This window comes from Salvelinus fontinalis, chromosome 31 (genome assembly GCF_029448725.1).
Source record: "Salvelinus fontinalis isolate EN_2023a chromosome 31, ASM2944872v1, whole genome shotgun sequence".
NCBI lineage: Eukaryota > Metazoa > Chordata > Actinopteri > Salmoniformes > Salmonidae > Salvelinus > Salvelinus fontinalis.
Window position 1 is genome coordinate 36,969,371 of NC_074695.1, and position 17,102 is coordinate 36,986,472.

General features: G+C 42.7%; 1 protein-coding gene across 1 annotated transcript; it reads left to right on the forward strand.

Annotated features, from left to right (window-relative positions):
• Nucleotides 1-828: 828 nt before the first annotated feature.
• LOC129830168 (zinc finger and BTB domain-containing protein 17-like) lies at nt 829-16,904 on the forward strand. Its single transcript, XM_055892496.1, has 15 exons — nt 829-1,011; nt 2,108-2,313; nt 8,141-8,320; nt 8,527-8,856; nt 8,943-9,032; nt 9,209-9,426; nt 10,433-10,575; nt 10,872-11,172; nt 11,961-12,048; nt 13,914-14,030; nt 14,444-14,564; nt 14,648-14,778; nt 15,626-15,898; nt 16,058-16,147; nt 16,236-16,904. Exons 2-15 carry the CDS (start codon nt 2,109-2,111, stop codon nt 16,667-16,669), a joined length of 2,721 nt encoding a protein of 906 aa, XP_055748471.1. The 5' UTR covers nt 829-1,011; nt 2,108; the 3' UTR covers nt 16,670-16,904.
• The last annotated feature ends 198 nt before the right edge of the window (nt 16,905-17,102 follow it).

A 17,102-nucleotide genomic window follows, 5' to 3' on the forward strand; every position in this document is an offset into this window, starting at 1 on the left:
GGAAGGCCCTAAAAATCCAGCCACCCTAGTCATAGACCAGGGGTGTCAAACTCATTCCACGGAGGGCCTAGTGTCTGCAAGTTTTTGTTTTTTTCCTTTCAATAAAGCCCTAGACAACCAGGTGTGGGGAGTTACTAACTAATTAGTGATGTTAATTCATCAATCAAGTATAAGGGAGGAGCGAAAACCCGCAGACACTAGGCCCCCCGTGGAATGAGTTTGACACCTGTGTCATAGACTGTTCTCTCTGCTACTGCACGGCAAGCGGTACCGGAGCGCCAAGTCTAGGTCCAAGAGGCTTCTAAACAGCTTCTACCCCCAAGCCATAAGACTCCTGAACAGCTAATCAAATGGCTAACCAGACTATTTGCATTGCCCCCCCCCCCCCCACCACCACCCCACACGCTGCTGCTACTCTCTGTTATTATCTATGCATAGCCACTTTAATAACTCTACCTACATGTACATAATTATCTCAATTACCTCGACACCAGTGCCCCCTGCACCTTGGCAGATTGACTCTGTACCGGTAGCCACTGTATATAGCCCCGCTATTGTTATTTACTGCTGCTCTTTAATTATTTGTTATTCTTATATCTGACTTTTTTAGGGATTTTCTTAAAACTGCATTGTTGGTTAAGGGCTTGTAAGTAAGTATTTCACTTTAAGGTCTACCTACACCTGTTGTATTCGACGCATGTGACAAATCAAATTTGATTTGAACCACATTGGAGAAACATCCTAAATACGACCAGGCATAGCGCGCCATCGCGTGGTCATTTTAAACACCATTCCATACGCAGGAATAAAACTGCGCGTGCGCAATATGTAAACTATCCACCCGGCCGCTATCAATCGATCAGAGAGTGGAAGATGGCGGTGAATCGAGTCTGTGGGGCTAGATCGATCACCGAAAAACTCGATTGAAGGAATTCAACGGATTGTGTTTAAATAGTACAAAACAACACCATAACAATCGTTTGGAGCGGGGAATTCAGCGATCATCAAGAGGTATTTTGAATGTGTTTCTTTTGAAAGATGGTGTATGCTTAAAGCACACAAAGAGGCTCTAAGGACGGGCAGAACGAAAGGCCCCAAAACATGTATGTCTAGGCAGGCTAAATTAATCCCGGATAGCGAATGTGCAAGGATATAGGATTCGTAATCAATCCGCTGCATCGTCAACTCAACAAAAATGCAAGACGTTCCTTGAAAACGACAAACATTATGTATCGTCGATTATTAAACTAGGACTCTGATATTAATAATCGGGAGGCCATATAGGTGGTATAGGCCAACTATTTTGATAAATAAAATTTTGCATTGCTATAAATTCAATATTTCAAAATCTTTATCTATAAAACAACCCCATATCTTGTGAGCCCCGATGATTTGATTAAATTGCATGTCGTAAATCAGCCAGGAATACAACTAGCTGTAGGTGATTATACTGTATCATCATATTAGTCACATTTTAAGTGAGAATCCCCTCCAGTCATGGCTTTTTACATTTCCAAACATTGAGATAAGTTTAACAGTTACCTCATCTGATTGACTAAATCAAACACAACCCATATTTACTCAGTGGTGTAAAGCACTTCAGTAAAAATATTTGAAGATACTACTTAAGTCTTTTTGGGGTATCTGTACTTTACTATTAATATTTTTGACAACTTTTACTTCAATACATTCCGAAACAAAAATATGTACTTTTTACTCCATATATTTTCTCTGACAGCCAAAAGTACTTGTTACTTTTTGAATGCTTAGCATCCATGGTCATCCCTACTGCCTCTGATCTAGTGGACTCACTAAACACATGCTTTGTTTGTTAATGATGTCTGAGGGTTGGAGCATGTCCCTGTCTATCCGTATATGCAAAAAAGCAAGAAAATGATGCTGTCTGGTTTGCTTTATATAAGAAATGTGACATTATTAACTTCTGATACTATATTTGATAGTATATTTAAAACCAAATACTTTTACTCAAGTAGTCTTTTACTGGGTGACTTTCACTTTTACTTGAGTCATTTTCGAATAAAGCATCTTTACTTTTACTCAAGTATGACAATTGGGTACTTTTTCCACCACTGCCCACTCTCACCAGGATGGACTTTCCCTGGCACAGTGGCAAGGTTTTGGAACAGCTCAACCACCAGCGCCAGCTGGGCCTGCTGTGTGACTGTACCTTCGTGGTGGATGGAGTGGACTTCAAGGCCCACAAGGCCGTGCTCGCTGCCTGCAGCGCCTACTTCCACACCCTCTTCCTGGACCAGAAGGATGTGGTGCACCTGGACATCAGCAATGCAGCAGGTACATCCGACTGGGTACAATCAATGTTGTATTAACGTAAACATTTGAGGGTGAAATTTCAGCCACGGGATTATGTCATCATGGTGACTTAATTTCAACACAGACAAATCTTGGATCAAATTTTGTATTTGTACTTTTAAAACAATGTCATATTATCAACATTAGATTTTTTTTATTTAACTAGGCAAGTCAGATAAGAACATATTCTTATTTACAGGACAGTGGTTAACTGCCCTGTTCAGGGGCAGAATGACAGATTTATACCTTGTCAGCTCAGGGATTTGATCTAGCAACCTTTCGGTTACTGGCCCAATGCTCTAACCACTAGGCTACCTGCCACCCCAATATAAGAAAAAAATACCATAGGCTGGTCAGCACCTCCTTCTGGAGAATAGATCTATCTACAGCTGTCCTTTGGTCTCCCATCCGATGTTTTAACCAAGCCCAGCATAGCTATATTAATTATTTGTCAATGACTATTACCAATGTGCTGTTGTGAGAATGATTGTTGAGAGATCTCCACTTAAAAATGAAGCTTTTGCTATTGAAGTCATTCCAACGGGTAGATTTAACAGAGCAAATGAAATGTGATCATACATTATCAGTCATCAATGATGCTATTTAGGCCTACAGTATATAACATTTGCTAAGTCATCAACAGCAATTGAACCCATAATTCAGCTAAAAATAGACAATAAAATAGGACGGGTTGATTTCAAATGTAATGATATTTAGTGATATTGAATTGTGTTTGGTTGTGAACGCAACCAAATATCAACATTTGAAGGAGACAGTTTCATCTGTACCACTGACTTAGTCTTGCTCAGGGTTGGGGAGTAACGGATTACATGTAATCCATTACATATGTTAAATAGAAAAATGCTATTGCAACCACTTTGCAATAAGGAATTGAGACCAAAAGCTTAAGAGAAGTTTCAAGTGTTTAATAGCACGGATGCAGTCAGCTGAGTGCATACATTTAGAAAACTCACAACACATTTTATACTCTTCCATTGTAGGCGTCACCTCCCCAGCTATACATGTTCTGACCCCAATGAGTTTCCCTCTGGTTCCCCTGTGTAATGTCCATGGTCCACTCTTTGTTTAGCCAGATGTCAGAATCACACCCTGTCCATCTTCTGTTCTGGGCCTGACCCTGCTCGCTGATCCTAGGCAATTTCCTCTTATCTGATTAGGTCAACAACCTTTCTAAATTACTTTGAGGATTATTTTTAAATGCAGAAAGTATGTTTGCGGAAAAAAAATCTTTGTCACTTCTCTGTTTTCTCAATGACGTTTAATACAGCATAGAAAAGAGGCGCAAATGTAAGTTAGTTACACCTGAGCGAGTCTGACCACAAGTCAGAGACCACTATAATGACACACCAAATGTGTTTGATGGATTGCAGGAAAAGAGCAGGAATAGGCTTTTGTAGGCTACAGTCCAAGCTATATCTTCCAATAGTACGACTGCTGTCAGCTTCCAAAGATTATCCAACATGAATAAACACCTGGAGGTAAGGATGACAGCAGATATCACTTATTATTGATATCTACATAGCGCATTGATGTGAATTACACTGCTGCTCTCTCATTTAGCTATTTGCGCCTTACGGATTGTGGTTGTTGTGTGGATGGCTGTTCACAAATCTAAATGTGTATTTAAACTAGGGTTGCACATTTTGGGGAATATTCAGAGGTGTAAACTTTCCGTGGGAATATATGGGAATTAACAGAAATATATGCAAATTAATATTAATTTAAATGTGAATGTTTTTTACATTGGATATATTTACCATATCATATGGAGACAGAAACATAAACCTTTTACCTTATCATAAGTAGACATTATTGCAAATCATTAAATCCTTCCAATATCATTAAAAAAAAAATAGTTATGAATTTAATTAAATTAGTTGACTCTTCACATGGGATGATTTCACTGAACAACAAAAGAAAGGGAATATTGAATGATCCCCAATGATTCATCGCATCTCCCAAAAACGTTTTCAACATACATCTGTAAAATGATAATCTAAAAACTAAAGCTTTGGTTGTCTTCCTCTCAGGCTTCCATGTCTTCTCCCTGGACCTTCTCAATGTCCACCTCTTGAACATCAGACTCTGAGGCCTCATCTTCACTGTCAATTTCCAACCTTGTTGAGGATGGCTCGTTGTCAGGCTCAAAAAGCCTCAAATTTGCCCGGATGGCCACCAATTTTTCAGCCCTTCTATTGGTCAGCCTGTTGCGTGCTTTGGTGTGTGTGTTCCCAAACAAGGACCAGTTGCGCTCTGAGGCGGCTGATGTTGGTGGGATTTGGAGGATGATGGAGGCAATAGGGGAAAGAGCCTCAGATCCACAAGTTCCCATCCACCAGGTGGCTGATGAGATATGTTGGCACGACTGCCATAATTGCATCTCCATCCCAAAGCACTTGCTTGAAAGTGTACTTCGCAAGACTGCCAAGAAGCCCTCATCCAGGCCAAGGTGACAAGACACGGTAGTGATGATACCATAGGCCTTGTTGATCTCTGCACCAGACAGGATGCTCTTGCCAGCATACTTGGGGTCCCAACATGTACGCTGCGGCGTGTATGGGCTTCAGGCAGAAGTCTTCACGCTTTTTGATGTATTTCAGAACTGCAGTTATCTCAGTGAAATGGGCAGGGCAGTACGGATTTCTTCTCTTACATCTGCAAGCAGTCTGAACATTAGACAGGATGGCATTGTCTCTCTCAATCCGTGCAATGGCTACTGCTATAGGTTTCAGGCTGCTTACCACTCTCTCCCAAAATACATCATCCAGGAGGATCCTCTTGATGGGGCTGACCATATCGGCAGACTGTGATATGGTCATTTCTTGGAGAGACTCCTTCCCCTCCAGGAGACTGTCAAATATGATGCCAACACCACCCCAACAGGTGTTTCTGGGCAGCTTCAATGTGGTGCTCTTATTCTTCTCACTTTGCTTGGTGAGGTAGATTGCTGCTATAACTTGATGACCCTTCACATACCTAACCATTTCCTTGGCTCTCTTGTAGAGTGTATCCATTCTTTTCACTGCCATGATGTCCTTAAGGAGCAGATTCAATGCATGAGCAGCACAGCCAATGGGTGTGATGTGAGGGTAGGACTCCTCCACTTTAGACCAAGCAGCCGTCATGTTCGCAGCATTGTCTGTCACCAGTGCAAATACCTTCTGTGGTCCAAGGTCATTGATGACTGCCTTCAGCTCATCTGCAATGTAGAGACCGGTGTGTCTGTTGTCCCTTGTTTTTGTGCTCTTGTAGAATACTGGTTGAGGGGTGGAGATGATGTAGTTAATTATTCCTTGCCCACGAACATTCAACCACCCATCAGAAATGATTGCAATACAGTCTGCTTTCTCTATGATTTGCTTCACCTTCACTTGAACTCTGTTGAACTCTGCATCCAGCAAATTAGTAGATAAAGCATGTCTGGTTGCAGGGGTGTATGCTGGGCAAAGAACATTCAGAAATCTCTTCCAATACACATTGCCTTTGAGCATCAGAGGTGAGCCAGTTGCATATACAGCTCGAGCAAGACATTCATCAGCATTTCTCTGACTACGTTCCTCCATTGAGTCAAAAAAAACTTCTGATTCCAGGAGGACCATGAGCTGTTGCTATCGATAAGGTGTCTGATTCATCATTTTCACCTCGAATAGAAGTAGAGGGACTTTTGTCAGAGGTTGCTTATTGTGAGCGCTAAGGGAACTTTATGCACTTGGCCAGATGATTCTGAAACTTTGGTGCATTCTTCACATATGATTTGGCACAGTATTTTCAAATGTACACAGCTTTTCTTTCTACATTAGCTGCAGTGAAATGTATCCACACACCGTGGCATTTTCCTGTAAAGATTAGAAAAAAAATTGTTAAAAAACCCCAAGTACAATTCCATGTACAGATAGATAGTTAAGCAGTTAGATTAAACAACTCCTTTGTAGGATAAATGTTTTCAGATGAAACATGTATGGAAACAGGTGAATTAACACTCCTCAGTTAGCAGGCTCAAGCAAGCTAAAACCCACATGGTAGCAAAAACTAACTTGCAGAAATTGTTAACAAGTTAGAAATGATTTAAACACACTTTGCTGTAGGCTACTATTTACTAGTTAACAAAAAATAATGTATGTCATATAAAATATATTCACCTCACCCAGTATTGTAATCAAAACTTACCAGAATGCATGTAGTCCTTGGCTCAGACAGTGTAGTAGTGTGGGCTCAATAGCATCTCATTAGTGTGCAAGATCTTGAGAATCAGCTGTACATGTGATGGAAGAGTGCACTGCACATGTGATGAAGAATGCACTGTGCATGCAATTCCATTGAATTGGGGATAGTTTATCCAAAATATGCCACAAGAACTGCAATTGCCATATGTGTATCCCACAAAAACGGTTCACTGTTATAAGCTAACCTTTTTGATGAATTTAAGCAAAATTCCCCAAATTCCCATGCTTAACTTCCCATGGAAAATTTCCAGAAATTTTCTGGAAAGTTTTCTGACCCTTTGCAACCCTAATTTGAACTCAATAATGGTTGAATTCAAGAAGTTTAAGCTGCCTATAAATCATTGTTTTTTAAACCAGTGGACAGCCAGTGAAAAATGTGCTCTTGCAATACCTGCACAGTGCGGATCCCAGCCTATGGAATAAAAGTGGGGCTTTTAGTACTCAATCTAATTCATGCTGATAAAACATTTGAATCGATAGCCCTAATGGACACATGTTCAAACTCGCACACTTTTTATAGATTAAAGGGGCAATCTGTAGTTGATACATATATTTTTGGACTTATAAATGATATATATATATATATACATTGATTCTTGAAGAATATAAATTCTAAATGCCTCATGAGCTTAGTTCAACTGGCACACTCCATGATACCCCAAAATATAAGCTTGTTTTTTGGCAATGTTTATTAACATTGTAAATGTAAACAAACACTGTATAGCCTCAACACAGTTACAACAATAATTTTGATATCATGGATGGTCGGTCCTTGCATCCATAGCACTGTCTATTAATCTGAGAGGAGTTACATTTCTCCAGGCCCATCCCTCAGCTTTTTACCAAAACAGAGGTGGGGCAACCGTTTTATTATTGTTTCATCTATGGATTTGCCCTTTAAACAGCTGCATATTATCAAGATATCAAAGTGTCACCAACTAAAAGGTAAACAATAGGCCTATAGCAAATGCAGCATATGGCATTCATTTTTCACATGTAAATGGAACTTTTCAGTAGTGCCATTCCATGAGCGCAGCATTTAATTTTGAACACGAATCAATGAGCCCAATCAGTCCTCCATGACAACAAAATCATAAACAACAGAGTTGGGCTGGACAATAAATCCTTAGTTTTGGGATTATGCTCAGGTGAAACAATATGGCTAATTTATACTTCCATATTTCCACGTCCTATTCTTGAAGTTCAAAGGGTATAACATTTATTGGAATGACTGGAATTCTGATAGACTTTGGTTTTTAATGTAAAGATATACTTTAATGGTATTATTATATGTAGTAGAACGCGTTGGCTTAGAAGAAGCCTACATAACCAACCCATAAAGTAAAAATGTACATCCATATATGGCCAGCTATGTAAACTTTAACATTGATTTATCCTGCAATAGATGTCGTTCAATTGGTAACATTAATTTTTGTCTTCTTCTAATGCCTCTTAAGGGGAAAGTAATCTAAAAGTAACTGAATGTAATCAGATTACATTACTGAGGTTGGGTAAGAATTTGTTCTTAACTGACTTGCCTAGTTAAATAAATGTGTATTCTGCAGGTCTGGGCCAAGTCCTTGAGTTCATGTACACGGCCAAGCTGAGTCTGAGTTCTCAGAATTTGGAAGATGTGGTGGCAGTGGCCACGTTCCTTCAGATGCAGGAGATAGTCAATGCCTGCTCTGCTTACCAGTCTCTGTCACTCTCCACAACATTCCAGTCAATACAAGACTTAAATGACAGTGAGTACAGTACAGATCAGTACACAAACATTGGTTATCAGTACACAGAAATATCCATCAATAATTAGTATGCTTTCTTTAACAAGGCCACTAATGTTATCCGTCATAGCTTTGCACAGCTGAAGCAAGCATACTGATTTTCTTCAGGAAATGTACATTTTGTGATTTATATTGCTCTCTCCCATAATCTCTTCCAAACCATAAAGACAAGATTGAGGAAGAAGAGCAGAACATAGAGAAGGAGCCATCAGAGACAAGGTCACATGACGAGGAGATGCTAAAAACAGCAGATGACGGAGGGTCAAAGGGCGTTCAGGAGGACCCGAACGAGACCACCCCAGACGATGGACAGATCAACAGTAAGACCCCCGACAAACCCACCCCACAGACCCCGGGAAGAGGAAGACCCTCCAAAACCTCCAACTACGCCGCACCAAGAAAAGCCGCAGCAGAGAGAGAGGAGATGGAGGTGGAGAGCCCTACTAAAGATGTGCCTGAGTGTCAAGATGACCACTCAGATGTGGACTACACTCCCAGTCAGTGAATTAGTCTTCATACTTTTCATTGGTGATCTGTATGTTTAATATTGCTGTATGGATAAAGATGTATTTTGTTCTTACAGAGTTTCCATTCAAGTCTGCAGCCGGTATATCTTACATGAGTACCAGGAGAAGAAGGACAAGGAGAGCTCCTCGTCGCAACCACTCTCAGGGTAAACAAACAGCTTGACTGACCTTCCTTCCTAGGAGCAATCACTAATCTGCCATGCTTTCCCCTATCCAATCATCAGTGACTACTTCGAGGAAGGAAAGATGGACGGCTACATTTTCAAAATATTTGACTGCAGTGGGCCACAGTGTCTGACGGTTATACAATTCCTCTTCATAGATAATGACTCCGATGAGCGGAACAGCGCATCAAAGACGGTAAATGAAGAAAAAAAGGTTGAAGAGGGTGAGATGGAGGAGGATGAAGAAGACGAGGAGGATGAGGGAGAAGATGGCCAGGGGACGGAGAGCGGAGAGGAGAGGAAGCAGCTACAGTCGGGTGCCGTCACCGACCGCACCGAGTCACGGTCCTACGGCTCTGTGATGCACAAGTGTGAGGTGAGGATCGTGTGTGTTTGCTTGTGCTAGTTTGAGTGTGTGGTTACTTTGCACACAGCGATTAGAAATGTAAACGATTGAATGTTTTTGGATGACCCATTCCCTATTAGAGGAGGACTTATTGTTTTGAACTGTGTATGTATCTTTTCCTTTCAAATAAACCATCATATAGACACAATTGTCTTCAAAAAGAAAGGACCAAGGCATTCTTCATATAATTAATTAAAATTGATTTTGGAATGAAACCAAGATATATTTTTAACTGACTTGTTTCGGTTGCATGGCCTTTGTCAGGGGGTACGATGATACAATGTCTCCTTGTGAACCAAGCATTTTACAATCAACCCTGATTAGAGGGAATAGTCAGTCATTGGAAAACACCTAGTAAAAAATAATATACACTGAACAAAAATATAAACGCAACATGAAAGTGTTGGTCCCATGTTTCATGTGCAGAAATAAAAGATCCCAGACACTTTCCATAAGCACAACATCTTTATTTCTCTCAAATTTTGTGCTCAAATTTGTTTACATCCATGTTAGTGAGCATTTCTCCTTTGCCAAGATAATCCATCCACTTGACAGGTGTGACATATCAAGAAGCTGATTAAACAGCATGATCATTACACAAGTGCACCTTGTGCTGTGGACAATAAACAGCCACTCTAAAATGTGTAGATTTGTCACACAACACAATGCCACAAATGTTTTGAGGGAGCATGGAATTGGCATGTTGACTGCAGGAATGTCCACCAGAGCTGTTACCAGAAAATGGAATGTTAATTTCTCTTAAATAAGCATAGATTAGGGCTTAATTAATGTATTTCAATTGACATATTTCCTTATATGAACTGTAACTAAGTAAAATCTTTGAAATTGTTGCATGTTGCATTTATATTTTTGTTCAGTATACATTCAAAATTGTCTACTAGAGAATATTGCATTCACATTCATGTAATTTGGGGTTGAGCATATCTAACTCACTAAATTGCCATGTATTTTCTAGGACTGTGGAAAGAAGTTCACCCACACGGGTAACTTCAAAAGACACATCCGCATTCACACAGGAGAGAAACCTTTCAGCTGCCGTGACTGCCACAAGGCCTTCTCAGATCCGGCTGCCTGCAAGGCTCACGAGAAAACACACAGGTTAGTATCAACCTCATCACCGGTCTTTCTGTGTCTCTTTGGCCCAATGCCAAACAAATCCCTTAGTGTTCAATAACAACCCTTTGTATGACAGAGACGATACGCATTTGTGCAACACGTCCTCTTGTAAAATAGTTACTAATTGATAATAACGATGATCAAATTGATAGTGAATTAAAAATCAAGACAGTCATAGTAATCACAGTTTCATAGCATCAACATCCCCTCGAACCTCAGCACCAAAGTAAGTAGCTATATCTTACTTAAATATCTTATGTTTCTCTCTCTCTGTGTAGCCCCCTGAAACCCTACTGCTGCTCCTCGTGTGGGAAGAGCTACCGGCAGATCAGCCTGCTCAACCTGCACCGGAAAAGGCACACAGGCAAGGCCCGATACAGCTGCAAGGACTGTGGCAAGCTCTTCACCACATCTGGCAACCTGAAGCGCCACATTCTGGTGCACAGCGGCGAGAAGCCGTATCACTGCAACTATTGCGAACGGGCCTTCTCTGACCCCACCGCTAAGATGCGCCACCTGGAGACGCACGACGCAGACAAGGGCCACAGCTGTCCACACTGCGATAAGCGGTTCAACCAGGTTAGGACCACTTCTTGACCACTACATTGACCAGTATTGGGGATAGTAGGGAGAATTTGACCTGCATGTAAATAGTTTGGAGATAGTGTGGCATTGTGTTTGAGCAGTGGTGGGAAAAGTACTCAATTGTCATACTTGAGTAAAAATAGATACCTGAATATAAAATGACTCAAGTAAAAGTGAAAGTCACCCAGTAAAATACTCTTGAGTCTTTTTAATTTTTTTTTAAGTCAAAGTATCCAGTTTTAAATGTACTTAAGTACAGTGATGGGGAAAAGTACTCAATTGACATACTTGAGTAAAAGTAAATGCTATACATTAAATTCCTTATATTAAGCAAACTAGACAGCGAAAATGTTATTATTTTTTACATTTACAGACGGGTACACTCAGACATCATTTACAAACTCAGTATTTGTGTTTAGTGAGTCCACCAGATCAGAGACAGTAGGGATGACAATGCGTTATATAGATAGGTGCGTGAATTGGACAATATTGCTGTCAAAATGTAACAAGTACTTTTGGGTGTCAGGGAAAATGCATGGGAGTAAAAAATGCATATTGTCTTTAGGAATGTAGTAGAGTAAAAGTCAACATTTTCAAAAATATAAATACCCCCAAAAAGTACTTAAGTACTACTTTAAAGTATTTAAACTTAGTTACTTTACACCGCTGTGTTTGATTTAAGTAGCCCTATTTTGTACAATCCTGTATGTTGAACTAATTTTGTACAATCCTGTAGTGTTGAACTAACTGTATCTAACCTGGCTATTCCTCTGTCTGGACAGACTGGGAATCTAAAGGCTCACCTGAAGATCCACATCACAGACGGCCCTCTGAAGTGCAAAGAGTGTGGCAAACAGTTCACCACTTCCGGTAAAACCAGACCAGACATGGACTTCCGAGCCTGCATTCATAAAGCATCTCAGAGAGTAGGAGTGCTGATCTAGGATCAGGTACTCACTGTCCATGTAATCTTATTCATTATGATCTAAAAGGCAACACTGGTCCTAATAAGATTACATGGACAGGGAGGGGACCTGAACCTAGATCAGTACTCTTACACACTTTATGAACACAGGCCCTGGTCTCTCGCTGTGTTGATACATAACTAAATCAAATCAAATGTATTTATATAGCCCTTCTTACATCAGCTGATATCTCAAAGTGCTGTACAGAAACCCAGCCTAAAACCCCAAACAGCAAGCAATGCAGGTATAGAAGCACAGTGGCTAGGAAAAACTCCCTAGAAAGGCCAAAACCTAGGAAGAAACCTAGAGAGGAACCAGGCTATGAGGGGTGGCCAGTCCTCTTCTGGCTGTGCCGGGTGGAGATTATAACAGAACATGGCCAAGATGTTCAAATATTCATAAATGACCAGCATGGTCAAATAATAATAATCACAGTAGTTGTCGAGGGTGCAGCAAGTCAGCACCTCAGGAGTAAATGTCAGTTGGCTTTTCATAGCCGATCATTAAGAATATCTCTACCGCTCCTGCGGTCTCTAGAGAGTTGAAAACAGCAGGTCTGGGACAGGTAGCACGTCCGGTGAACAGGTCAGGGTTCCATAGCCTCAGGCAGAACAGTTGAAACTGGAGCAGCAGCACGGCCAGGTGGACTGGGGACAGCAAGGAGTCATCATGCCAGGTAGTCCTGAGGCATGGTCCTCGGGCTCAGGTCCTCCGAGAGAGAGAAAGAAAGAGAGAATTAGAGAGAGCATACTTAAATTCACACAGGACACCGGATAAGACAGGAAAAGTACTCCAGATATAACAAACTGACCCTAGCCCCCCGACACATAAACTACTGCAGCATAAATACTGGAGGCTGAGACAGGAGGGGTCAGGAGACACTGTGGCCCCATCTGATGATACCCCCGGACAGGGCCAAACAGGAAGGATATAACCCCACCCACTTTGCCAAAGCACAGCCCCCACACCACTAGAGGGATATCTTCAACCACCAACTTACCATCCTGAGACAAGGCCGAGTATAGCCCACAAAGATCTCCGCCACGGCACAACCCAAGGGGGGGCGCCAACCCAGACAGGAAGATCACGTCAGTGACTCAACCCACTCAAGTTACGCACCCCTCCTAGGGACGGCATGAAAGAGCACCAGTAAGCCAGTGACTCAGCCCCTGTAATAGGGTTAGAGGCAGAGAATCCCAGTGGAGAGAGGGGAACCGGCCAGGCAGAGACAGCAAGGGCGGTTCGTTGCTCCAGAGCCTGTCCGTTCACCTTCACACTCCTGGGCCAGACTACACTCAATCATATGACCCACTGAAGAGATGAGTCTTCAGTAAAGACTTAAAAGTTGAGACCGAGTCTGTGTCTCTCACATGGGTAGGCAGACGATTCCATAAAAATTGAGATCTATAGGGGAAAGCCCTGCCTCCAGCTGTTTGCTTAGAAATTCTAGGGACAATTAGGAAGCCTGCGTCCTGTGACCGTAGCGTACGTGTAGGTATGTACGGCAGGACCAAATCGGAAACATAGGTAGGAGCAAGCCCATGTAATGCTTTGTAGGTTAGTAATAAAACCTTGAAATCAGTCCTTGCCTTAACAGGAAGCCAGTGTAGGGACGCTAGCACTGGAGTAATATGATCAAATTTTGGGGTTCTAGTCAGGATTCTAGCAGCCGTATTTAGCACTAACTGAAGTTTATTTAACTAACTTGCCTAGTCAGTTACTAGTCTCTGGTCTTCGCATTAATATATAACTGTAGTCTTTGATTCCCAGGGAACTTGAAGAGACACCTGCGCGTGCACAGTGGGGAGAAGCCCTATATCTGTATGCACTGCCAGAGAGCTTTCGCTGACCCAGGGGCACTGCAGAGACACGAGCGCATACACACAGGTAACAGTCCTGGATTTAAAGGAATATGTTCACATTGACCACTTTCTTTGTATTTTTTTATTAATCCTTTATTTAACTAGGCAAGTCAGTTAAGAACAAATTCTTATTTACAATGATGGCCAACCCCTAATCCGGACAACACTGGGCCAATTGTGCGGCGCTCTATGGGACTCCCAATCACGGCCGGTTGTGATACAGCCTGGAATCGAACCAGGGTCTGTAGTGACGCCTCTAGCACTGAGATGCAGTGCCTTATTCTGCTGCGCCACTCGGGAGCCCAAACACGTGTAGCCAAACATGTGTAGCCTAAACATGTGCAAAAAGAACAGGGAATGTCTGTGCATTGCATGATAGGTTGGAGACGGTCATGTAATTGTAGTGTCTGTGTGCATGCTTGTGTGTGGGTCCTGTAGGGGAGAAGCCGTGTCTGTGCCTGATCTGTGGGAAGGGGTTCACCCAGGCCAGTTCACTCATTGCTCATGTCCGCCAGCACACCGGAGAGAAGCCCTATGTCTGCGACCGCTGTGGCAAAAGGTAAACACACACACACACACACTATAATCCTATTGATGTAACTTAGGGCATCAAGACAAAAAAGGCTCTATCTCCAACTCCAGGTTTGTCCAGTCCAGTCAGCTGGCCAATCACATCCGTCACCATGATAACATCCGGCCACACAAGTGTCACAACTGCAAAAAGGCGTTTGTCAACGTCGGGGACCTCTCCAAGCATATCATCATTCACACAGGTAGGAAGACATGGAATGTACAACTATCTGTGAGTGAGAAAGTAAGGTTCGCTGGGAGTAGTGGATATTAATGGATAGTCAAAGAAGTCTATAATATGTCACCATCTTGTGGAATATAGGTATCTTGTGTATATTTATCTAGTTAAGAAAACAAAGCTGTTGGGTATCTGGGCACATTCTTTCCTCTTCAGCTTTAGTGTGCCTCCAACCTCCTTCCCCTGAGGTATAATATTAACTGCATTAGTCTACATTCCCCCTTCAAGTAATTCTCCCCCACGGGTGGTGTCTGAGATATCACCTGTGACTAACGTGGTCAAATAACACAAGTGTGTAACCTGGGCACTAATTTGATACAGTTGACAATTACCCACGCTCTAACCGCGGCAGGTAGCCTAGCGGTTAGAGCGGTGGGCCTGTAACCAAAAGGTTGCTAGTTCGAATCCCTGAGTCGACAAGGTGAAAAATCTGCTGATCTATCACTTAACCCTAATTGTTCCAGGGTTAGGGTTAGGGTTGCTGTCAATAATGGCTGATCCCTGGCCATGACCCGGTCTCAGAGGGAGCGGGATATGCAAATAACACAAATATAAGCACCCCCTATTAAAAAATAAATAAAATAAAGAGCATTAATCACATTTATTGTCCCCCATGATGAAATCAGGGGGGAGGGGGACAGACGGACTATGGATCTGTACATACGTAAGTCACGCGATATCAGACACCACTGGCCGGATTTTGACTAAACTTACAAAATTATAGTGATTGGCCTAAGGGGGATGCTGCGTCATTCTTGGGGGATGACATGTTTACTGTTGCCTTGTTCTCTTTTTTTTTTACCATCCCCTAGGAGAGAAGCCCTTCCTGTGTGACAAGTGCGGTCGCGGGTTCAATCGTGTCGACAATCTACGCTCCCACGTAAAGACCGTCCACCAGGGTATGGCTGGGATGAAGCGCCTGGTGGTTGCCGGGGGTGACAGTGACGACGGGGGTGACGGGTTCCATGGCGGGTCGGCCTCGGAGATGGACGAAAATGAGATCAACATAGTCACCGTCACCACTGAGGACATCGTCACCCTGGCGACGGAGGCCCTGGCTGGCAGCACTGTGTCCCAGCTGACAGGTCAGATGGAGTGCATGCTGGGTAATGTAGTTCAGACTGGTGGGAGAAGGGGACTATGCAATGGATGTGACTGTAAAAGGAATGGGATGAAAGGAAGGTGGCTGTGTAAGAGTAAGAAGGAAATGCCATGTGTTTATATGGGATTCTGTCTGTTTCCAGTGGTGCCTGTGGCTGCATCAGTGTCAGCAGATGAGACAGAGGCTCTGAAAGCTGAGATCGCGAAGGCTGTGGAGAAGGTGCAGGAAGCAGGTGAGACTGGCCACACACAGCTTTGAATAGCTTTTACTATTCATAACTTCGTCATACATCCTCACTGTCCATCTCCTCTCCCTCCCAGACCCCAACACTCAGATCCTGTATGCATGCGACTCTTGCGGTGACAAGTTCCTGGACGCCAGCTCACTGGCCCAACATGTGCGAATCCACACGGCCCAGGCCCTGGTCATGTTCCAAGCTGACTCTGAATTCTACCATCAGTGCACCGCAGCTGCCACCACCGTGGGGGAAGATGTTACCACAACCTGGCAACCCACTTCCGAGCAGGTCATCCAGGGAGGGGAGCTCGTCTTCCACACCCGAGAGGCTGAGGCAGAAGGGGATGAGGTGACTCAGGAGGTGGTGGCCCAAGCTGACCCCCAGCCAGAGGGGGAAGATGAGGCTGTGACAGAAGGAGAAGGACAAGGAGAAGAGATGGAGTGTGGGATATGCAGTGATGTGGCCCTCAAGAATAAGAATAAAATGCAAAGCAGTCAAGATCTTACTGGGGTCTGACAATACCTCATACGAAGCTGCCTGTCAGTCTCTGGGTCTCTCTGAGTCTCTGCATCAGTGACATGAACATCTGTGTCCAAAGTTTGGGAAGAAACCGTTTGGCTTGTTTTTTGGACATTGTATGGAGTTAAATTATATATATATATATAAATTTGAAAAAGCAAAACGCATTGCTATAGGCCTATCTGTGTGTTTTACCGTTACCTTGAAAATAAATGTGTTTAGAGTTAAATAAGTTTGTTATTTGGTGTGTTTTTTTATTTTTATGAGGCATGTGGCCCATGATGCACACTGAAATTCTCAATGTGGCAGCCCGGGGGAAATTATTGCCCCCCCCCCCCCCCCTGTACAACATTCAAACTGGGGACCATTGAATGCACGGGTCGGCAACATGCAATAGCAATAGTTTTTGGCCCCCCATATTTATTTTTTA